The sequence below is a fragment of the Miscanthus floridulus genome, chromosome 14 (assembly GCF_019320115.1).
Source record: "Miscanthus floridulus cultivar M001 chromosome 14, ASM1932011v1, whole genome shotgun sequence".
NCBI classification, from domain to species: Eukaryota; Viridiplantae; Streptophyta; class Magnoliopsida; order Poales; family Poaceae; genus Miscanthus; species Miscanthus floridulus.
The window spans coordinates 41,573,442-41,597,227 of record NC_089593.1 but is presented as its reverse complement, the minus strand read 5'-3'; the positions used below and the strand labels follow the sequence as shown (position 1 = coordinate 41,597,227).

The 23,786-nt window shown below is 43.5% G+C and overlaps 2 protein-coding genes across 2 annotated transcripts; one reads left to right on the top strand and one right to left on the bottom strand.

The window, feature by feature from the left end:
- Positions 1-271: 271 nt before the first annotated feature.
- On the top strand, positions 272-11,572 carry LOC136502873 (exocyst complex component 5). The gene is made up of 24 exons (XM_066498125.1): positions 272-485; positions 601-801; positions 966-1,040; positions 3,365-3,466; positions 3,602-3,652; positions 3,753-3,858; positions 4,181-4,294; positions 4,366-4,457; positions 5,235-5,403; positions 5,502-5,578; positions 5,659-5,760; positions 5,852-5,942; positions 6,348-6,433; positions 6,530-6,706; positions 7,188-7,241; positions 7,316-7,444; positions 7,558-7,650; positions 7,747-7,893; positions 8,052-8,149; positions 8,215-8,299; positions 9,920-9,978; positions 10,786-10,884; positions 10,964-11,047; positions 11,144-11,572. The coding sequence occupies exons 1-24, from the start codon at positions 423-425 to the stop codon at positions 11,214-11,216; spliced, it is 2,427 nt and encodes an 808-aa protein (XP_066354222.1). The 5' UTR covers positions 272-422; the 3' UTR covers positions 11,217-11,572.
- On the bottom strand, positions 1,441-2,928 carry LOC136505581 (uncharacterized). The gene is made up of 2 exons (XM_066500744.1): positions 2,256-2,928; positions 1,441-1,450 (listed from the first exon to the last, which is right to left on the bottom strand). Exons 1-2 carry the CDS (start codon positions 2,864-2,866, stop codon positions 1,441-1,443), a joined length of 621 nt encoding a protein of 206 aa, XP_066356841.1. The 5' UTR covers positions 2,867-2,928.
- Positions 11,573-23,786: the final 12,214 nt, after the last annotated feature.

Here is a 23,786-nt window from a genome sequence, read left to right as displayed (position 1 = left end):
AATAGTCTTACTTTTAGTTGTTTTAATTGTAGAAGATTGAGATATATATTAATACATACTTAATTCATTTTAAATTATAAGACGTTTTGACTTTTTGAACCAAGAGAGTACATCGTAATTTTCAACGCTAGGACTAGGAGACAGAAATCAAAGAAAACAAGGTAAAATAGTAAATCTAAAATCTTGGAGCAAAAGAAGTTGAACAAATGCGTAGAAAAAACACCAATATTAACGCGGTTGCAGGTTTTTTCCATTTCGTTCTGCATTTCTCGTCCCGTCCGCCCCCACACGGCCACACCACACCCCCTCCGGATCGAACAAACGGAAGGGACACCGCCGGCATTCCATTCCGACGCCCGCCTCCCCCTCCGACAAGAGTAGGGAAGGGAACTCCCAGATCTCCGGCCGCCCCACCAGCCGCCATGCCGACGTCCGCCGACCCCGCCGCCGCGCTGCCCCTCACCCTCGACCTCGAGGACTTCAAGGTAGGTTTCCCCCCACTCTCCCATCCCTTCCCTCCCTTCTTCCTCCGATTCGGCTTCGGTTTCGGCTGTCTCCTCCGCGATGCAGTCTCATCATCGCTTGCGGTACTGCGCGCAGGGAGACTTCTCGTTCGACGCGCTGTTTGGGGGACTGGTGGACGAGCTCCTCCCGGAGTACCGCGGGGAGGACGACGCCGCGCCGGCGCCACCGCCGCCGCCGCCCGTGCTCGGGGCGGCCCCGCCCGTCTTCCCCGCTGTCGACGAGCTTCTTGGGCTGTTCAAGCACTCGTGCAAGGAGCTCGTCGACCTCCGCAGGCAGGTCCGTCACGTCCCGAGCCTACCTGCCTGTGGCGCTGAAAGCTGGCTGTGAACTTCATGCCAGATGCCACGCCTTCCTGCCTTACTCAATTGAGTGGGTGCTTGGTTGGTTGGCGGTAGTGTTGCGTGCACTGAGTGCAATGTATTGTGTTTTTTGTTTAGCAGATTGATAAGCGGCTCCAGAATCTTAAGAAGGAGGTGGCCGTGCAGGATGCCAAGCATCGCAAGACGCTTGGGGAGGTTAGTTACAATGCTTGCAGGGTTTTATATTTGTCACTGATTACTGCAGAGATATTGTTCTAGGAAAATAATTAATGGTAAATAAACAAATAAGTGCCGGCGAGACCAGAAAGAACCATACAATACCTATTGCTCAGGAAGAAAACCTTAAAGTCCTTTCAGTTGCAGCTATAGATGACATAGTTGCAAACACAACGGAATGCCTATTGGTCAGAAAGAAAAGCTCAAATTCCTTTCCGTTACAGGCTTTACAGCTAGAGATGACATAGCTGCAAACATGTCAAAATTATTTCATGTATATACGTCTTGCTTATTTCTTTTGTCTTTCCTCATTTGGGATCCTCAGATAAGAGAATTTGATTGGCTCATGCCAATAATTTAATTTCTTCGCTCACTCTGTTCATGCCTTCCTGCAAAGGAAGGACAATGTTAATTGATAACTGGCCATAATCCTTATCATATTCAGTAAGTCCAAACGGTCTGCCCTTCTGGTTTGAGGCGTAGTGTTAAGACAAGGGAGACCGTTTGTTCTTTCTTTTCTTTTAAATGACAAAGAGCTCTGGCATTCTGTAGAGAAAGATATCACCATACGAGTCAGTTGGGTAATAAAAAAAGTAGTTGCAGCCTTTAGTTGACAGCTGCAAAAATAGCTGCAGCCTTCAGTTGACAGCTGCAACTTCATTGGATGTATGCAGCATGGAAAAGCCATGGAAGGGGAAAACACTCCCTACTGTCTTGAACTGCATAATTCTGAGTAATATAGAGGGGCAGATTGCCCTCTAGGTGTCAGGCTTTTCCTGTTGAGAAGGGGCTCCAATCGAAGCCCAATTTAGTGGGCAGAGGCCTTTACTGCATTAATACTTGGCTGGGACTCTTTATGTACTAGCTTACTTGAGAAGGGTGTCTTGATCAGAATAGTCACAATTTAAAAAAGGGAAAATTGTCTGTCGGACATCTAAAGTGATGGTCGTTTGCTGGCGGACACCCCGTTTCGAGCAGTTTGCCAGAAGGCATTCTGGTTCGTTGAAATTAGGCCACAGGACACCGAGGCCCAGTTTCAGCCGGTTGAGGAGAGAGAAAATTTCGTTTTGGACATCCGGTGCCCCTGAGCCATAGTTGGGTCCGCCCCCAACCTGGTCTGGTTGGACCAAACCGCGTTGCGCCGGCTCGTGCCTACTCGCTCTCCCAGCTCGCCACCGACGCGTGCCTCCTTGCCGGGACGAGCCCGCCGGGACGAGCGGGAGGAAGAGCTTGATGAGCAAGCCCGTGTCGAGGCTGACGCTTCGCTCCATGCTCCGGCACCGCTGCTTCCGCATCGTCGTCCTCTGCTTCCTCCCCTGCTTCTTCTTGCCCCTGGACCCGCCGCCGTCCTCGGCGTCTGCTGTGGCCGTGATGGCGGGCTCGTCCTTCTCCTGCGCAGCCGCGGGGACGACGGGGACAGCGCAGCTCGTGGGGCGCGGGCGCCCCCCGGCGGTGCTAGACGGCGGAGGATGAGGAGGAGAAGGAGGATCGCGGGGCGGGGACAGGTGGTGGTGCTCGACGATGTCGTGGAGCGAGAGCTCGTATGCGGACTCCGGGAGGCCCCGCACGAGGTCGAGCATCGCACGGCGGTACCCCACGATGGTCTGCACCTGCGACGACGAGCTGCCCGCCGACGCCGGGTACTGCCGGTGGAGTTGTGCGACTGCGACTGCGCCCATAGCTGCGGCGACGGCGTGCCCGACCCCGACCCTGACCCGCCGGAGCTGTAGTTCGCCTCCGGCGAGGCCTGCAACGACGCCTGCAGCCACCCCGGCGGACCAGGAGACCGTGTGCCGCCTCGCCATCGACAACCGCGAGCGCCTCAGGCCACCGCTGCCGATGGTATACTTTGGCAACGCCGTCTACGTCGTCCCGACCGAGGCGGTGGGCGCGTCGGAGCTGCTGGCGCGTGGGCACGCGTCGGAGCTGCTAGCGCGCGGGCACGCGTCGGCGGCGAGTAGGCACGAGCCGACGCAACGCGTAGGCGAGGAGGCACGAACCGGCGCAACGCGGTTTGGTCCAACCAGACCAGGTTGGGGGCGGACCCAACTGTGGCTCAGGGGCACCGGATGTCCAAAATGAAATTTTCTCTCGCCTCAACCGGCTGAAACCGGGCCGCAGTGTCCTGTGGCCTAATTTCAACGAACCAGAGTGTCTTCTGGCAAACTGCTCGAAACGGGGTGTCCGCCAGCAAACGACCATCACTTTGGATGTCCGCCAGACAATTTTCCCTTTAAAAAATGATGTTGAACTAGTAGTCCATTTTTTCTTTTCGTTATTCATTGTTCTATTGTTCGCTCCAGCTTGAGAAGGGTGTGGATGGACTATTTGATAGCTTTGCTAGGTTGGATTCCCGCATATCCAGTGTTGGTCAAACAGCTGCAAAAATCGGTGATCATTTACAGGTAACTTCTCCTGTTTGGTATTGATGCCCGTAATTATTGTATATGTTAGATGATTCTGAGGTTGTGGCTTTACCCTTTGGTTTAGTTTTTTTTTTGTTGATTTTATGTTTAATGTCTACTTCCCTTGTCTGTCAGAGCGCAGAATCTCAGAGGGAAACTGCTAGTCAGACGATAGATCTCATCAAGGTAACATTTTTTTTAAGTTTAGTACTAGTATATTACTGTTTGCTTGATATGTTTGCATGACCCCATTTTAACTGAAATTTTGAATATGCTTTTATGACAGTATCTCATGGAGTTCAACAGCACACCTGGGGACCTTATGGAACTTTCTCCTTTATTTTCTGATGACAGTCGTGTTGCTGAGGCTGCTTCGATTGCACAGAAATTGCGTAAGCTCTAACTAAGCCGACATATTCTTTTGCTGTCATTTTCTTTGTCCTATTGGTTATCAATCACCTTGATCAGTATTACGGGGAAATCACTAAGTTGATATGTGCATGCGGTTTTCTACTTTGTATATAATGATTCTTGATTTTTTGGTGTGTTTTAGCAACATTAGTGGACATTTATAATATCTAAGCAGAATTCTTCCAAGCAAAAGTAGTAGTATTAGCATTTTCTTACTCCCAACATGACGTCGATGAAATCTAGTGTATTCGTAAATTTAAGGATAACATGTTTCTCAAGTAGTTGTATGTTTTCATGATGTAGGATCATTTGCCGAGGAGGATGTTGGTAGACATGGTGTGACATCAGCGGTAGGCTCTGCTAATGCAAGCCGTGGTTTGGAGGTTGCTGTTGCAAATCTCCAAGAATATTGTAACGGTCAGTTTCCTTCCAGCTTTTCTATAGAGATTCTGTTAGTTTGTGATGATGAATTATTGTTTTTTGTGCAGAATTGGAGAATCGACTGTTGGCTCAGTTTGACGCTGCATCACAGAGACGGGAGTTGTCTACAATGGCAGAATGTGCTAAAATATTGTCACAGGTATGCATTTATGCAAGGAACAAGGTTCTGTGTCATGCTTAGAATGTTTCGTTGTACAAAAAGATTGCAATGTAGTACAATTAGTTGTACCCCATGAATTTTAGCAGCAACAACAGCAAAGAATGTTTTCCTTCCATAAACATGCATGCGATCTGCGCGCTTATGGAACTGATAGAGGGGCAGAAAACTGTCCCCATGCACCGCCAAAGGGCATGGTCGTTAATGTATAATTCCATGACTTCTTATACGCATGAATTTTAGCATAGAAGTAAAAACCACCTGGTCATATTTTGCAGTGGAGTTCTAGGACTCACTGTCAGAGAAGGTTAATGTAATGACCCACCCATTTTCAAATTTTTGGGCTATTTCTTTTTTGAATAGCAAAATACAACATAAAAGATGTAGCTGGAAATTCTAGGTCTGAGGTTTTTAGTGTCCTGACATGTGTGATGGTGGAACTAGGATTTGTCAGTTAAAATATTGAGAGCTTCAATGCAACAAAGGGAAGAAATTGTTGGGCTTGGATGTGTAGCTTAGGCATCTTACTTGCTAAATATGGCTTAAAGGCTAACTGGATAAAGCTGATTTATAAACCTCTGCATGAGTAAGTTTTGTGGAAATGAACTTAAGCTTATTAGTTAAGCCTGAATATGTACTTGCCTTTTGGTCCTGGTTTAAGCTTTTATACCCCTGTTAATTTAAGTGTAGGTGCTAATCCATGCAGGCATATAATACCATTCTGTTTTTTTCAATATTTTTATGGTATGTTGATTACAGTTCAATCGGGGAACCAGCGCAATGCAACACTATGTTGCAACACGGCCAATGTTTATTGATGTGGAAATTATGAACACTGATATTCAAGTTGTTCTGGGTGATGAGGGGTTGCAAGCTGACTGCAACAGTATTGCAGATGGTCTCTCTACATTGTACAAGGAAATTGCAGGTATTTATGAGCTGCACTCTTTACAATTTTTGTTTATAAACTATACTTTTTTGCCGATTTTCAATTTTGGCACTCTGATATATCATACTTGTCTTCAGATACTGTGAGGAAAGAGGCAGCTACAATAACGGCTGTCTTTCCTTCTCCGAATGAGGTCATGGCAATTCTTGTGCAGGTATGTTTTTTCAATGGCAGTCCCGGGTCTCTGTGGTCACTGTTTACAAAATAGATTGACTATTGTACTTTGCTTTTCAGCGAGTGCTAGAACAAAGGGTAACAACTATTCTTGACAGAATTCTCATAAAGCCCTCTCTTGCTAGTTTGCCTCCTCTAGAAGGTGAAGGTGGCCTTCTACAAGTAAGTTTTGTGCTCTAAGTATTTCCAAGTAGCTTTTTGCCAACCTATCATGCAAATATGGTGCCTTGCTGATGTCAAAGTAAAATGGCAGTACCTAAGAATCCTGGCAGTTGCATATGACCGAACAAAAGAACTGGCTAAGGATTTGGAGTCTATTGGTTGTGGGGATTTGGATATTGAAGGTATCTCCTGTGTTTAATACAATTTTATTTTCATCTTTTGTTGTTACATGGTACGAATTCATGCAACTTTTGATCATTGTAGGTTCCATATAGTTGTCATGCTATTTTGTCTCATTTTTTCTTAAAAGGGATACACGTATTACCTTGCTCTCTTTGTATAATGATCTAATAATCGGTGATGTATAATATGGCATGTAGCATTACTATGTTATCAAAACATTAATTCACATTTTTAATGTTATTAACAATTTCGATTACTTTTGACAATGGTCATTTGGTTTGGATGGCCTATTAGTTCATCAGCTTAGTGGTTCACTTATAGCTCTATGTTTCCTTGACATTCTGTACAGCAGCTGCAGATAAGTTGATTGACATTATGATTGCCTTTTATTGGTTTTCTTTTAGGTCTCACTGAATCCATATATGTTTCCCACAAAGATGAGTACACAGAATTTGAGCAGGCATCACTCAGGCAGCTATTTCAGTCAAAGGTTATAAATTTATGTATTGTAGTAATCATTTTGAATACTGTTTCTCTGTAAAAAAATCATTTCAGGTGCCTATATTGTAATTGAGCTGCTGTGCAGATGGCTGAACTGAGAGCTGAGGCTAAGCAACAATCTGAGTCAACTGGCTCAATCGGACGCGCGAAAGGAGCATCTTTGACCACATCACCACAGCAACAGATATCAGTTACTGTAGTAACAGAATTTGTTCGCTGGAATGAGGAAGCCATAGCCAGATGCACACTATTGTTTTCTCAGGTTGAACTGAATCACTGTCTTTCCTGATTCATTACTTTTGATTATATGTAGTGAGTTCTTATGCTTAATGAATCCATTCAGAGTTTATATGCTAATTTTGACTATATTACCTGGCATAAAGGTTGTTAACTTGAATATCTTGGATGGTAAATAGATGCTAGCAGCATAAATAAACCTGTCATTTAAAGTTCAGAAGCTCCTTCACTCTACTACTATTTTTTTCTTGAGCCACTCTACTACTATTTTTACCAAGTGTATCCTAAGTCTTTGATTAGCCCCAGAATTTTAAGCAGTAGGTGTGTTGATCTGAACAGGGTAGTAATTTTTTCTGTTTTCTGTTTGTTTCTTAGTAATATCTGTTCTCCATTTGGTTTTTGTACTCGCTTCTTTATCTTTCCTTAACATAATGATGGGCAGGATAAATCCTTGTATCTTGTCATCCGCTTTTATGACTTACTAATTTGAAGTAATATCTTTGCAGCCTACTACTGTTGCAGCTAACGTGAGATCCATATTTGCATGCTTGCTTGATCAAGTAAGTAAGAAACCACAAACATGGTTAATATAGAAATTAATTAATGCCTTGCAGATGATGAAGTTTTATTGTAGGTGAGCCAATACTTAACTGAAGGGCTTGATCGTGCTAGAGAGAGTTTAAATGAGGCTCAAGCTTTGCGGGATAGATATGTCATCGGGACAAGTGTTAGTAGGAGAGTGGCAGCTGCTGCTGCTTCTGCAGTAAGTTTTCTTTCCTTTTCTTCAGTCTACTATTCATATTTGGCAGCCAAATACGTCTGTATCAAGAAGTTATCATTTTATGGGAATTTTATATGAATTTTAAATATTTGCAGCAAGAGGTGGCAGCTTCAGCTGGTGAGAGTAGCTTTAGATCCTTCATGATTGCTGTGCAGCGATGTACCAGTAGCATAGCTATTCTTCAGCAGGTAATCTGCGCTAATAACTATCCATAAAGTTGCAACCTTGGCTTCTTGCAAATGAAGTCAATGAACCATGCTTGAATTTCTTTGTTTCCTCTGTAGTACTTCTCAAATACAATATCTCGACTCTTGCTACCTGTTGATGGTGCTCATCCATCTGCTTGTGAAGATATGGGGTCAGCAGTCTCAGTAGTTGAGGCTGCTGCTCACAAAGGACTGCTACAATGTATTGATACTGTTATGTCTGAGGTATGCACCTTTTGTCCTTTCCTTTTCCTTGTATATATATTTGTCTGACCTCATATTAGCTGTTCATATCTTGTTACTCAATTGGTTAAACCACACAAGTCAATTTTCATGTCATTAGCCATTCTGAATATTTAGTGATTCATAAACAATACTTGTAGGTTGAAAGATTGTTGTCTTCGGAACAGAAGGCTACAGATTATCGAACACCAGATGATGGAGCTGCACCAGATCATCGGCCAACTAATGCTTGTATAAGGTGACTATTCTATCTTTAAAATTTGGCATGGTCCAATACAACTAACTTGTTTCTCGGTTGTTCAGAATTGTAGCCTATCTCTCTCGTGTTCTTGAAGTTGCATTCAGTGCCCTCGAAGGTCTCAACAAACAGTCCTTTTTGACTGAGCTGGTATGTTACCAATAGTGGACCTTAATTTTCAGATTCCTTTTGAGTGAATTACAGCCATGAAAGCAACAGGGTTATTGAAATTCTATATCCTACAAGACACATTGGAAATGGACCATTTTTGCACTGTAGGACAGTGGTAATGCAAAATATCTATTAATCCTTCGCGTGATCATGTTGGGTGCTTGGGTTATTTGGAAGCATAGGAATGCTTGTGTGTTCGAGGGTGCCTCTCCTTCAGTTAACTCAATACTACATGAGCTGAATGATGAGCACAGCCTTTGGTGCTTTGCTGGGGCCAAGAAGTTGCAGAACCTAGGTCTTAGCGGCACAATCTGAGTTAGCTTTGGTCTTGGGCTGGTCATGCTATTTTTTCCTTTCCTTTAGAGTAGTGCCAGTGATGTAAACACGACCCCCCCCCCCCACCGGATCCCCGTATGAGTGGGGTTGATGTGTGGGGATCTTTTTTCTCTCTCTATAATGCAAAGAAGCGCAGCTCTCCTGCGTTTTCGGGAAAAAAAAAAATCCTTCGCATGACTGCAAAACAGGGTTTCTGCCATTGGGTATTCCTTATGTACTTTATTGCAAGTAGGAAATGGTTAATCCTGGCTACAAGATAGCCTTCTACACACTCCATTAGTCACAAAAAAACATAAAGTAAATTGAACTGCAGGTCCTAAGCTTGCATGAATGGTTCAAGTAGGCCTTTGAACTTAAAAATCATAAATTTAGGTCTCCAAACTTTTATAAGTGGTTCAACTGGATCTGTTGGCATGAAATTGTTGATGCAACAAAGACATGGCAACAACCCTGAGTTTAGTGGGTAAGCGATTTGGTGCTTTGTCTGGGCTTTGATGCTAATGCTCAGTTTTCCAACCTGGTTATGTATTCTCGTCAGCAGTTCCCTGCACCCTTCTTCCACCAGCTGAGGAAGAACTTTTCCTTGGTGGAATGTTTGGAAGCATGCTTTTGGTGTTAATGGTAAGGACGCAGACACTGTTGACTGTTGGTGGTGGGAGATGTGTTTGCTTGCATTCCACCTGTTATTGCAACTGCTTGTTAAGCATTCCACCTCACGTGCACGCCAAATCAGGTGCTATCCTGAGCACCAATTTTTTTATGAGTGGCAGGTGTTTGTGACTTGTCTAAGTTGCTCATGGATGTTTGAATGCTTGGGCAGTGGAGACAAAAGCAGCAGAATCTAGTTTTCACTGCTCACCCATATGTCCCAGCAGGTTTCAATAGAATAAAGGAACTAGATGGATGACATTTTGATGCCAATACAGCATCTAATGCAATGGAGATACCTTGTCAGAAAATGAAACCATGTTTGGAAATTGGGCCTCACAAACAAACTTATACAAGTTCGAGGAACCAAATACCTAGTTTTGCAAATTTATTGACTTGCTTGAACCAGCTCTGCAAGTTCAGGACCTAAGATTCAATTTACTAAAGGAATATATTAAAAGCGAACACATGCAAATTTTTCAGTGAACTGATACTTACATGCATGGAGTTACTGATATTCATATTAGTAATGGGGACTGATGTTTCTGATATTCTAAGCAAGATTTTATTGTCATGCCAAATATGCACTTTAAATAACTGAGCCAGTGCTTTTAGGGAAATCGCATGCATAAGGGGCTGCTTAATCATTGGCAGAAGTTCACATTTAGTCCCAGGTACTCTTCTGCCATTTCAGAACAAATTACATTCTATGTCCCTTTTTTGGCTTCTGGTTCGTAACCATGTCTTTGATTCACGTTTTTCTGGTGCAAAAATTTGCTACTCTTGATAGTTTGCATCCATATTTTATTGGCTCAGTTTGATAATATTAGATTCATCACATTTTTCTTAAATGATAAATTGATCATAAGAGTTGAGTGATTGGATTACAACATTGGATAGTTTCTCTTCATTCTCTTTTGTGATCTATGGAAATGTTGCAACTTATAATTTATAATAAGATAATGTTTCGTCAATCACTCAATATTCTGCTTATTGAGCTGCCCAGTTGTGAATACCCTCAATACACTGCTTTATTGAGCTGTCCAGTTGTGATTACCCTCAATACACTGCTTTATTGAGCTGTCCAATAGTGATTGCTTTAACCCCTCATGTTTTTTTACCATTTAACCTGATGATAAATTGGATATTCAACGGCACTATTCTCATTGAGCTCAGAAAACTTCAGGACTGAGTCATTACATAACTGTGCTGTCCAACCTAAAGAAGAATGTTTTGAAGTTTTTTGCACTCCTTACTATCTGGTTGCTTTTAGATCGCTCTTCTTCGATATTCGCTGGACATTCAGGACTGAATCATTACATAATGGGTAGTTGCAGGTTACTATTTTAATTCATTGATGATCACCCTGCATTTATTATGCGGAAATGTATATATTTGGCAATGTTTTGATCCCCTCACTCCATGAACCATTATTTGTCTTGGCAGAGCCTTGTTTCACAGTGCCTTGTTTGTTTTTGTAGTGGTGGACTAAGGTTGAAACGTGACATAACTGAATATGGGGACTTTGTTCGTAGCTTCAATGCCCCCTCTATAGATGAGAAGTTCGAACTATTGGGAATGTAAGTGTTCTATGTGTAGTTTCGTCATGATGCTTCTGTCAACTCTGCGCTAATCTTTACTTGTATCTTATATTTGCAGTGTGGCGAACGTCTTCATTGTTGCTCCAGAAAGTTTAGCATCCCTCTTTGAAGGAACCCCCAGCATCCGAAAGGACGCCTTGAGGTTGTATCTGCATAGAAGAACAAATGAGATTTTCTGCATTCAAGGCATGATTTTGTTTACCTTTGATCTGACATTGGGGTCCGAATTGCATTTCAGGTTCATTCAGCTCCGGGATGATTATAAGACGGCAAAAATCGCTTCGATGCTTAACAATATCATGTCCGAGTAAAGAGTGAAGTGGACTGGTACATCGTGATGTTTGAGTGGCATACACTTTGTTGCTGCGTATCTAGCGCCTAGCGTGCAAGAGTACCACATTATCCAGGGTACTCCCAGGTGGACTATTGATGCCGTTTGTATAGCTGAGCTTCGAAATTATTATGTTTATTCTTGGTTCCAATTTATTTGTTTTCCTATCCTTTTCTTTTTGGGCTTGCTCAATTTGAGCTGTACATGTGGTTCAGGCCTTTTAGACCTCTGTACTTGTATAAATGCTGAGAAACTATTTTTGGGCTGCTTACCTGTGAAAATTTACGCAAACACTGGCTGAAATCTTTTGAAATGGAAAATTTGGAGAAACTGGAATTTATCAGGTATATTTCCCTTGAGATTTCGTTTGAGCAACGCAACCAAAAGAGTTAAAATGCAAAGGACGTCGCGATGGGACTCGATGAAAGCAATGATAATAGTGTGCTGGAAAGATTGATTGGGACAAGATGTTAGGCGTACATATATGTAGGGAAGGAAGGGCATCTATAGTCAAGGAAAACCTTGATAAGTTTACGGAAGAAGTTTCTCTGTTATGAAAATGGTATCTGTCTACCCGTTTCCTTGTCTATCAAGGTTAGAGGGGCAATTGTCAGACCCTAAAATTTCTAATTTTAGGTTGTGCATATAAAACACTAAATAAATTAAAATGATTTCAATGTTGATATAAAATTTACCTAGTTTAGTTAGAGCTAGTGCAAATTTAGTTATAGGGAAAATGTGATTTTTAAAGTTTTCTAATTTTGAAGGACGTTTGGATGATATGATGTTTCCTTGTTGCTTGATTTAGTGTTATGGATGAGTAAATTTTTTAAAATACGTGTTTAGTAAGTCGTTTATCTGTCTCCGGCTCGTCTGTCTTTTCCTATAATCAAATTATTCCTTTCTTGATCCTAATCTTTTCATTCGGAGTTTCTCAAGATCCTCTTCTGGTGCTCAAATTTTTTCTTTTGAGTTCATCCATCATCAATCTATCTTCTTCAGCTTCCCCAAGAATTTTCTAGCTTTTCTAGAGCTTTTTCTCACTTTTCTTCGAGCATAATCTAATTTTTAGATACTCCAAAATATCTTTTCATGAGCTCCAAGTATTTTATTTGAGTTCTTCATCCTTCAATCTGTCTCCAGGATTTTTTCTAGGGATTTTTTTAAGCTGCGGAGAAATTTTCATGATATAAATGGTAATTCTAGACTTTCTAGAATTATGTTTATTTCATGAATTAATTAATTTCGAAATTAGAAAAATCCAAGCACAATTTTCCATCGACCCTCAATGCCTATGTGCAATAATTCTTATTATAAATCTCAAAGGCTATTTATTTACTATGGACTTCAATGTTTATTTAGGTCCATTAGTGCAGATAGATAGTGCAACGTCAATTAGTATCATATCGCTAGGTGACATGGAGGTGAAAAGTTTTTCTTCATATATATATATATATATATATATATGTGTGTGTGCACTAATCACTTGGGCAAAGCACACCAAACCTACTGTAAGAAAACCTCTTATTTGAGAAATCCCTCGTATATAGTAAATTAGATTTTTCTCCTCACCATGTCGCAGCTGCCCAATCCCGATGACTAACTCCGGCAAGACACCCGTTCCGCAGCTCAGGTTTACCCGGACTACCTCCGTCATCCTCCGTCATTTGGTGGTGTGTGCCGTCCGTCCCCCGCCAGGTCATGCAAAAGCCAGCGTCTCGATCTCTACTAGCACCAGGACACCTCTATCTAGCGAAAGCAAGCTGCCAGGTCTTCGGTGCACCCTTTGCCAATGCTTGATCTTCATTGCCGTGGGGCTGCGAGCCACCGAGCATCCTATGTCCTACGTACCTAACATGAATTGCTCTCCCGTAACTTGCCCTGTTCCATCTCATAGACATCACGTGCCTTTGATTAAGCTTTTCCCAACAGGAAAAACTAGCTGCATCTATGCCTGACCGAGCTGCTGAGCTGCTGGCCTGCTCCCAAAACTCCAGAACCTTGGCTGCCGTCAACTTCCTGGTGTCGAGAGCTTTCTGATACTTAAGACAAATCTACAAAGGTCAGTCAATCAGTTACGCGCTAAGGTTTCTACTGTTTCATCATATTAAATTCTTTCAAGTTACGTTGAGGTCGTAGTGACATAATTTACATGTTATTGGCGTTGATCGTGTGGTATGTTTGTAAATTTTATAAATAACATATTTAATTTAATCAATATTTGCATGCAATTGGCTTTCGAATTAAAAGCAATATAAGTTTAACGTCCGCCTTTTATATGTCAAATGTTAACTTGATTAATTACAACATTAATATGTTTTTAATTTGTAATCTGCTTAGTCTAAACATGTTTCTAACATAAAACTAGTTTAGATGCTCCCTTGTTTACTTTCTTTTCATAAAATAAATGTATTTGCTTATAGATGATTCTTTAAACATTTATAAATAATATATGACTAGATTAAACTCAGTATTTTAATTAAAAATATAATTTGACTATGTTAATATCCTTCACATGATTTTATTCAATTAAAAATAAAACATGTGCATAGTCTTTTCTTTTATCTTTTATTTATAATATAAAACTATAGTACTTGTTTCTCTTAATCGTAGACCTGTTTTTGGTGTTTTGTGATCTCGGGATCGTAGCTACGTGCCATTTCCTTTAGTATGTTGCTTTATCTTGTGTGGTGTACTGTTCTTAGATGCTTTTATTTGTTGCTTGTATATTTGCCTATGCGTGGTGCTTGCTATGAGTAGAATGAGAACTGTTTATGAGTGCTTGAAAATCAGAAGGTGATTACCAGAAGCAAAGTATGAGGAAGTTTTAGCAAGTGTTAAGACAAGTATATCATGGGATCATCATTGTTGTCCTATTCACTATTAATCATTCAAATCATACTGCATGTGTCTACCTTGATTACCACTAAGGATTTTCTAGCTTTGTACTTGTGCCTTGTCACCTATGGGTTTATGCATTGGGTAGTATGATGCTAGCGCTCAATTAAAGACCATGATTTTGTAACTTGACTAATGGTATATGCAATAAACATTAAAGTATGGCTTTTTAGCAACTTTATAAAAAGGTGGCGGGAGTATTTAGCTACTTTCTAAATGCTTTAGATTCCTCTCTCTAATAATTTATCTGTAAGTGATTATCCGGGACTTACAGTACAACTGTGAGGGCCACATAGCTCTGGCTTTAGTCAAGTATGAGGACCTTTTCTAGTTTGTTAATGGTTACCTTCATGGCGCAAAAGGGGCTTGCCGAATCGGGTATAGTGCGGCCTCTGTCTTTATGTGTATAGCCTGCGCGGAATATGCCATTTAGAAGGGGAGCTCTACATCTGTTTGCCAATTGGAAACCTTACGGCCCTAACTTGTTAGATGAACCTTTGAAAGGCTTCATAGTGTATCATGCCTGCTCACCTTGGTAGTGTTTTGGGGACTTGCAAACCCCGGGCAAACAGGTATCATGACTCATAGTGAGTGTACAACCTCTGCAGAATGTAAAACTGGTATATCAGCCATGCTCATGGTCACGAGCGGCCTTGGAACATTTACGGAATAGATGATCATTAATGGTTAATTATTTATGCTATTCATTATTCATGTTTGCCTCATCATGTGCTTGCGTGGGATTTGTGATAAACTTGTTGCTACTCAATCGCTTAAAAGTGTGACTCATTAAAAGCTAATCACAGTAAACTAGTGTCAACCTTTTGAGCCTCATGAACCTCATGTTATATTTGCTGAGTACAACATGTGCTCACCCTTGCTATTTCCCCACACCCCAGACTATATAAAAGTTGCTCAGAAGATTGATGAAGATAATGAAGGAGTTCCCAGGATATTGAAGTGCTTGGCATATGTTACCCCTAGTCAGCCTGTCCCTGTGGAGAATGGAGCTTGAAGATTAGTTACCGTTCTACGATACTTTGATGTAAGTGTTAATATAGCTATGTATACGTTATTTAATAACATTGTTTATGATATTTTCTATTATGTTGTTGTATGTGTGGACTTCCTGGACACACATATGGCGAGCTTGGTTTTCTTTGGAAAACTGGGCGTGACAAGCAATGGTCGACGATGGAGAAGTTTCTGGAAAAAGTTTATGAAAATGGGATCTCAATCGTTTTCCTTGTCTAACAAGGTCTTAGCTTTTGGCAATAATGGGGCGATGGAGAGATCGTACTAGACGAAGCTTCTTAAAGGTGGCGTCGAGGCAGAGGGTGTGGGTCTCCGTAGTTCCAAGAGAATCTAGACAATGTGTAGTAGCTTCATGTGTCTTCAAGGTTACCGGATGCAGAGAATAGAGCCAACAGGGATTTCATTGCCTCATCTGTGAAATATGTGTTACAACATGATGTGCCAGGGGCGTGGACTCATGGTCGTGGGTGACATCATGGGCGCACCTTGGTGACCAGCTAACTAACTCACGCAAAACTGTGGGTTACAACTATGGCAGAACCACCTAAAATAGCATGCTTTCGGAGGCGCTCGTCTTCCACCAAACACTAAGCACCACGAAAGCTAGCTACATCGAACGGTTTTGTCGAGCACACCCTAAGGGAGAACTCGAATAATCCATGTTTTTCCTCTAGGATCCAATAATGAGAACGAGTTTACAATACTTAAGTCCATTTCATACAACAAGAGTTCTTAGAAATACATTATTACAATACCAAGTTCAGAGTGCGGAATTTAACAGCGGAATTAAATTAAACATCTAACGATAAGATACAAGGATCCATCTATGTCCACCAGAAGAATCCTCCACACAATAGCCATTCCTCAAGCTGCACCTACAATAGAGGTAAATAAACCCTAAGTACATAATGTACTCGCAAGACTTACCCGACTAGTGGAAATACTTTCCCGACTCCAAAGGATATGATAGGCTTTATGGTTTGCTGGGTTTCCTTTTTGCAAAAAGCAACACTTGGAGTGAATCCTTATGTATGTGTTTTATTAGCAGTCATGATTAGTTCATTACCTAACCATTCTATGTAAGCACCTGTTCTACTTTCAAGCAAGAGTTGAGCAATCAGATCCATTTCACCACCTTTCATCTTCCAGTTCTTACTATGGTGCTAGATCGTAGACAAGTCGTACCGTATTACACGGTGATTCACGAATCAATGTAGCCCATCTGGGTACCCTCAAAACACACACACCGCTTGTACCCTAGGCACAAGTAGGACCAACCCACCACTCTCCTATCAAGGGGTCCAGGTCCCCGTCCAAACTTGGACTCCTAAGCCCCCACACCTGAGTCCCGGACTTGGTGTGGTGCTTAGACCTCCACCATCCCCGTCTCCAATCAGTCGGTCCGGAAAGAACCAGAACCCACGATAAGAGAGCAACAAACCTTCCCTGTTCCCATAAACAAATATGTGCTCAGGATAATAAGTCTGTGACCTGACTAGAATCCAATGCAACGGTCGATCCTTAACCAATATGGACAGGGAAAACAGTGTAACCGAGCTATGCCCCATTGGCTGTAGGAACACAACCTCTTATACCCACCAATACCCATACCATATCCCCACCCGGTCTTCATTTCCTTTCACCATTTTATCATGAGAGTGAATAATAATCACCTATTGCGAGTAACGACAGGTTAGTCACACTACCGATAGCCTAAGCATGATAGCTACTCGACCTATGCTAGTAGGACTCATAGGTAGGTTATATCTATGCATGTAGTTTCAATATAAATCCTATAACTTAAATGCACATCACATATATATATATCCAGTGATCATTCAAAATAAAGGTTATTCACCGGGGCTTGCCTTGGGCAGGTGTGGTGTCAGCTCAGTCAGTCAGTGGTGACTATGGGGCCTCCTCCTACACGAGGATCTTCTCCTTGTACTCCTCAAACTCATGATATCCGATGGTCATGATCTCCGCCAACTCGTTCTCTACATGCATGCGATGATGATGCAACACTTAGCATTTCGACAACAACAATTCTTAAAATAAGAATACATCTACTAAGCCACTAAGCTAGCTCTAATGGTCAAGATACTAACTACTTATCATTTTCATCAAATAAAGTGTTGGGTTCAACTAACAAACACCTAGCTTTATAAATAAAGGATATATCTCTATTTCTACTAATGATTTAATGTATATTTGAAACAAAGAGCATTTAACTAGCCTTATGTTAAGTCTATTCTAAAGCTACAAAAATTAAGTGAGCACATAATAATAATACCATGAAGCTACTGTAAAATTTTCAAAGCTAAAGCTATCACCATTTTGCCACAAAAATTCCTACAAATTTTAACCTAATAATATTAAACACTCTCAAATGATTTAATAGATCCTGGTATCAACAAGTATATATATGAACTAAATAAACTAACAGATAGAGCACAATTTTAGGAACTTAACAAAATTGGTTTTACAATTTTTGGATACCTACATGATTTTATATTAATTACCAAAGTTCAGCTCAGAAATACAAATGAAAAGCTATTTCTATTCTCCTCAAAAAAGCTAAACTGATTTCGGCCCACTTGGCCCACGCGACGCAACGAGCGCGGCGCGGCCCACGCGCGAAGGTGGCCTGTGGTGAGGAAGCCCCTAGACTATGCGCAAAACAACTCGCAGTCCACGTTACTATTTCTACAGATAATGACTTTGCAACGAAACCCTCAGATCTTTCTCTTATTTACAACGGCAAGGCCCTCGACCATCCCCGTGCGCGCTGGCATGGCGAGCGGTGGCACTGGCGCTTATGCCGGCCACACGGAACCCACGCTGACCTATCTATGAGGCCGACGCTCACCTAGGGTTCGACGCGAGACGATGGGCGGCGGTTGCACAGGCCGGGATGCCGTAGAAGGACCTCTCCACGATGGCGGGCACCTTACGACAATGGCGACAACATTCAGGTGAGCCATAACAACAACAAGGTGATAGGGGTAACGGGTGAGCAACAACAACTCACCAGTGACCTTATCGAGAAGCCGGCTCGGCCGGAGATGACCCGAGCGAGGCTGGCCACATGCGCGAGGTGAGGTGAACGGTGGACTGCAAAGCACAACCATGTTAGCGGTGAGGAGGTGGCACTAGAGCTATGACTAGCGTGTGCACAATGAAGAGGGAGCCAAGGCAAGCTAGAAACGGCACGATGGCGGCAAAGCTCCAAAATTGTAGCTCAGCGTGACGCGAGTCAAGACGGGGTGGGGTCGGCTAGAGAGGAGACGTGAGGACGTGTAACACCTCTGGTGTTACGAGCTCGTTTAACACTGAGAATTAGACCTAAGAGGATTTACTGAAATGATTTTCTCGGATTTTAAAAAAATAGCTTATGTTTAAAAGCGTCATTTTGGTGAATTATATTGAACGGCGGGTTTCAAAAACACACATGGAATGACGAGCGAGTCTTATGTGGTTCACTTTGATGGACTTAACTAAATATCTGAGTAGATTCACCTAGGACGTAAAAGTATTTAAAATGTCCGATAACGATTCTAGCAAGTAAATGGAGAATGGTTTGTTCTTTTAGACTAAGCATGAAAAGCAACTTTTATAAATAAAATAAAATCTATTAATAAATAGAATGATATATATTTATAGCCTCGGTCTAGTGACATGTTTTTAAGTATAGACTTGTTTTAGTCCATATGATAAGTTGGTAACGTACCCGCGACAGCTGCCCATCTCGTCGCTTCATAAATTTACGTGGTTGGTGTGAAACATGTTACAGACATGAGATAGCGCAGCAGCTTAGCAGTCTTCATTTACTTTTCCTAGCGTGGCTTCAGTGTACTCGCCTTGCTTTGCAATTATGCACCGGCTCGTCTTCGGTCATGGCTCTGCACCCTAGCGCGTCCGTTTGCGTGCGCCCCTGTCTTCTCTCCCTTGCGTACGACGTGTCCGAAATTTTATGGGAGCACATGGCTCTACAGTGTCCATGCCTCACTGCTCCCTCTCCTTGCGCTCCTTCTTGCGCATGCCAAGGCCGAGCAGCTGTCTATCTCTACTTGTCCTTTCTCTGTGGGATACTGCTGCTATACTGGACGCGCAGTAGGCCACATTTGCCTGCTTTCTCACGACCTTGTCCGGGAGTGCCTTAATGGTGATTTGTCGAGTCGCTGCTCGCTCTGTCCCCTTGCCTCTTGAAAGGATCAAGATGCCCAAGAGGGGGGGGGGTGAATTGGGCTAATTACAAATTTCTTTGCAATAATCAAATCCTATGGTTAGCCCAATTAACCCCTTGTGCCTAGAAAGTGATTCTATTGATCTAACGCACAACAGTTTAGCACCCTAAGTTCCAATCTTACTCTAGCATGGCAATTCTAGGAATGTAAAAGACAAGTAATGAATTGCTCAAAGTAAATGCTTAAAGTAAAGAGAGGAGAAGGAACATGGCGATGTTTTGCTGAGGTATCGGAGAGTCACCACTCCCCACTAGTCCTCGTTGGAGCACCCACGCAAGGGTGTAGCTCCCCCTTGATCCGCGCAAGGATCAAGTGCTCTCTACGGGTTGATTCTTTGACACTCCGTCGCGGTGAATCACCCACAACCGCTCACAACTTGAGTTGGGTCACCCACAAGCTCCGCCGGATGATCACCAAACTCCCAATCACCACCAAGCCGTCTAGGTGATGGCGATCACCAAGAGTAACAAGCACAAACTCTCACTTGACCACGACAAACCTAATGAGAAGGGTGGATGCACACTTTGCTACTCTTGATCTCACTAATGAGGGCTCTCTTTGGGATTCTCAAATCTCAATCACCTCACTAGGACCTTGCTCTTCTTGGCACTCTCAAACATGTTTCTCAGCTGTTGGAATGAGCAAAAGTACCCCCACACATGAATGGAGGTGGTATTTATAACATGGGCTAAAAACGAACTATTATGTGCCTCTACGGGGTGACTGGACGCTCTGGTCATGTTGATCGGATGCACCGGTCAGTTCACCCTGAACTCTAGTGTTTATAGTGTGACCGGACGCTGGCCAGCGTCCGGTCAGCACTGACCAGATGTGTCCGGTCGCAATTTACCCTCACTAGAACCTTACTGATGTCGATCGGACACTGGCCCTCAGCGTCCGGTCACTTGACCTCTCAGCGTCCGGTCACTTCTAGACGACTTCACCTTGATCAAATGAACTGACCAGACTCTGAGCCAGCGTCCGGTCACACCGAAGCTAGCGTCCGGTCAGTATTTGACCCTCCATTCACTTCCAACTCTCGATCATATGTGAATGAAGTTTCCTCCATTAGATCTAAGGACTATTTTGGAGCTACCTAGTGCTAGTTTTAGCAAGTGTGCACTACACCTAACCCACTAGACTCACCTAGGTCAAGCTACCCGTCCGTACCCTCCTTAATAGTACGGCCAAAGGAAAAACAAAGTCCTAAACTACTCTAAGTGTCACTCCAACTCCAATCGACACTTAGAACTAGTCCATCCTTAACCTTATCGTCCATCCTTTGAAAACCAAAATGATTTCCATCGTAGGGGCATGACCATCATGATAGCCCAATTGATCTCCATTATCGTGACCTAACTTAATTGCCTCTACAAAACACACGTTAGTCACAGTAATCACGTATTGTCATTTATCACCGAAACCCAACTAGGGGCCTAGATGCTTTCAATCTCCCCCTTTTTGGTGATTGATGACAATACCACCTCGAGTATGTGAAAGAGATGAGGTTTTTAACATGCTTGGTTCATATAAGCTTTTGGCAATAAGAACAAAAGTGTTAGGCAAGCTTATATGACCCAAGCCAACATGATGTACTCAAAAGATATGAAATAAGCATGAGTACTAGTAATAAAGCTCATTTGTATCGGAGTAAAACACGGAAGCAAAGCAAAAGAGCATAGCACAAGTGATATGGCATATAAATGATTCAAAGTAGAGAGCTCACATGTCACATATCATGATCACGTAGATATCACTATCACAAAGATATAGTTTAATGCATAGAAGTAAACACATGATGAATGCATAAAAGTGTATCACACATAAAACTCCAAATGTAATAGATAAGCTACTAAGTAAGCTAAGCTCCCCCTAAATAGTCGCCCCCTAAGACTATCATACTCAAACCCTCTCCCCCTTTGGCTTCAAACACCAAACCCTAAGGGTCGGTCGGCGGGGCGGCAGCGGAGGAGCCGGGGGCTGAGGTACGAGGAGCAAGCTAAAACTAGGCACCATCATCATCTGACCCTGAGCTCTGAGCAGTCTAACCCTCTGTAGCTAGAAGCGATGCTGAAGCAGTCTGGGTCAGATCAGGAATAGGAGCTGCTGTAGGCTGTGCTGGTATGACTGAAGCAGCTGGCTCTGATGATGCCACTGATGAAGGGAGCGTCTCTATAGTCTCGGTAATAGGTGCAATGATAGAAGGACCTAGGACATGCAAGTATGGAGGAGTAGGCTGCCCTGTCAACTCACTGAAGGATGCACCAAGGCTCCTAGACACTGTAGTCTCTGGCACTAGCAGCAAGGACGTCTCAGCCGGTGTGAAGCCCGTCTGAAGAGGTGTGAACTACGGGGCTATCACTGGCGAAGCAAAATACTAGGACACTTGCTCTGTAGGTGAAGCAAACTATGCTGGTGGCTGTCCCTGACTCTGAAGCCCACTAGGCTATAATGCTAGAGTCATCGAAGTGGTGGTAGGCTGACCAAGCTGGGGCGAAGGCTATGGCAGTGGAGCCCCAATCATTGTCACTACATGCTCCATAAATCCAAGTAGCTGCTACTGCATGAGGATCTGCTGCTGATGCATGGCCTACTACTGCTGCTGTAGAGCCTGCGTCTGCTGCTGAATAGCTAGTTACTATCACTGAAACTCATCCTGCTGAGTCTAGAACTGTGCAAAAGTGGCAGCGGTCTCCTGATCCTGGCATGCCTGATCCTGCCTCATCTGCTCAAGTATAGCAAGGAGAGCGGTGTCTGTCTGTGGTGCAGGTGGAGCTGAACTGGAGCTGCCGGCCTCATGATCATGTCGACGTGCAGACATCTGAGGAATGTCCCAGTAGTCCTCATCTGAGCTGTCACTGGGGTTGCTCATGACCATCCCCTCCTGCTGAGCAAGCTCCTCCTCCTCAGTAGCTGCAATACCCCTGATAATAGCATTCTGCTGGGCTGCAGTCTCTGGTACATCCGAATGACAGCGTGGCTAACTAGGTGCCTGTGGTGTACTATGGCGGATCATCTAAGTCAGGTTGTATATAGGGAACTCTATAGTAGCACCACTGTACTCAGCTAACATCTTAGGCGACCTCACTCTAACTACCCTATGAATAAGAAATGTGATCCAATGGGCATAGGGCAACTGTCGATGACCTCTGAACCCCTTAGCAATAGTATCCTCCATCTCTAAACCCCTCAGAAATGTGACCCAAGATGTAACATATAATCCTATCCATCCAATCAAGTCTGTCAGCCCTGGCAGATATGTAAGGTAGGGGCGAATGTGCTCTCCAGCTACTGCAACTATAGACTCAATGTGGCACACCCTTTGAGGTCCGAATATAGCTCCACTGTTAAGATATGCATTGTAGAAATCCTCCTAGAGTGGTGTGTAGAAGTCCTCTGATGCTCTATCATCCCTCCTCGGCGGGAACCACTGCTCAAACTCCATAAACCTGAGCTGCTGCACTTGCTTGACCGTGGTGGCCCTCAAGTCCAAGGTGTCACAGGAGGCGGACCCTATGGTCTGGGTGGTGGACGAGAACCCCTCCGCTGTGTATCCGCCCTCGGCATGACTAGAGCATAGGTATGACCAGAGCGGTGAAGCTATGGCTGAGGTGCCTGCTCTGTCTCCTCGGCCTGTTGTCCCTCCTGAGTCTGCTCTACTGACGGTGCCTGCTGCTGTGACTCCCTCTGAGGCTGATCCTCATCGATGGCAACACGCTGTCCTCCAATCATGAGAGTCCCAGGTGGACCACCATGAAGGTGCTCAACCCGCTCAAGTGTAGCCCTTGCATCTGGTGAAAGCTGATATGCTATCCGGACTCCACTGCGAGCACCTCCTCTCTCGGCACACTCTGTAGCCTCTACAACTGCGGTGGCTCTCGCTGTCTCTGCATCTGGGTACTTGCACTTCTTTGTTGTAGTCTTCTTCGTCGCCTTGCCTTTAGGATCTACAGGCAAGCGAGGCGGACGCCTTGGATCCTCATCACCCGGACCGCCCCCAACATTCTTGACGCGAACCATTGGTTGGATCCAAAAGGAACAACTGCCACTGACAAAGATCAACTGTCACTTCTGAGGCTTGGCCTCGATCTGTACTCGCAAGCTTGGCCCCGAGTTAACTGACAACTGCCACTGAGACCTCAACAACACCGACTTGCTGCATGATAGAATAGATAGGAGATACAAATAGTTTTAATTATGCATCTAGAGATACGAAACCCTAAGAAAGCAAGCAATTAGGTACAAAATTGAAACGTGGGCTTGCTACCTGACGAACCGGCGACCCGAGAAGAGAAGAGAAGTGACACGCAGGGAACCATCGGGTCGGCAACTGATTAGGGTTGCAATGCGTCGAGGATTGGCGATGGAGG

What these genes read in the sequence shown, in the direction of transcription:
- LOC136502873 (XM_066498125.1), top strand. Translation starts at nt 423, where the DNA reads ATGCCGACGTCCGCCGACCCCGCCGCCGCGCTGCCCCTCACCCTCGAC. An exon ending in ATTGTACAAGGAAATTGCAG is followed by an intron (nt 5,404 to 5,501) that starts GTATTTATGAGC and finishes ACTTGTCTTCAG; the next exon opens with ATACTGTGAGGAAAGAGGCA. An exon ending in TTGCATGCTTGCTTGATCAA is followed by an intron (nt 7,242 to 7,315) that starts GTAAGTAAGAAA and finishes GTTTTATTGTAG; the next exon opens with GTGAGCCAATACTTAACTGA.
- LOC136505581 (XM_066500744.1), bottom strand. Translation starts at nt 2,866, where the DNA reads ATGGCGAGGCGGCACACGGTCTCCTGGTCCGCCGGGGTGGCTGCAGGC.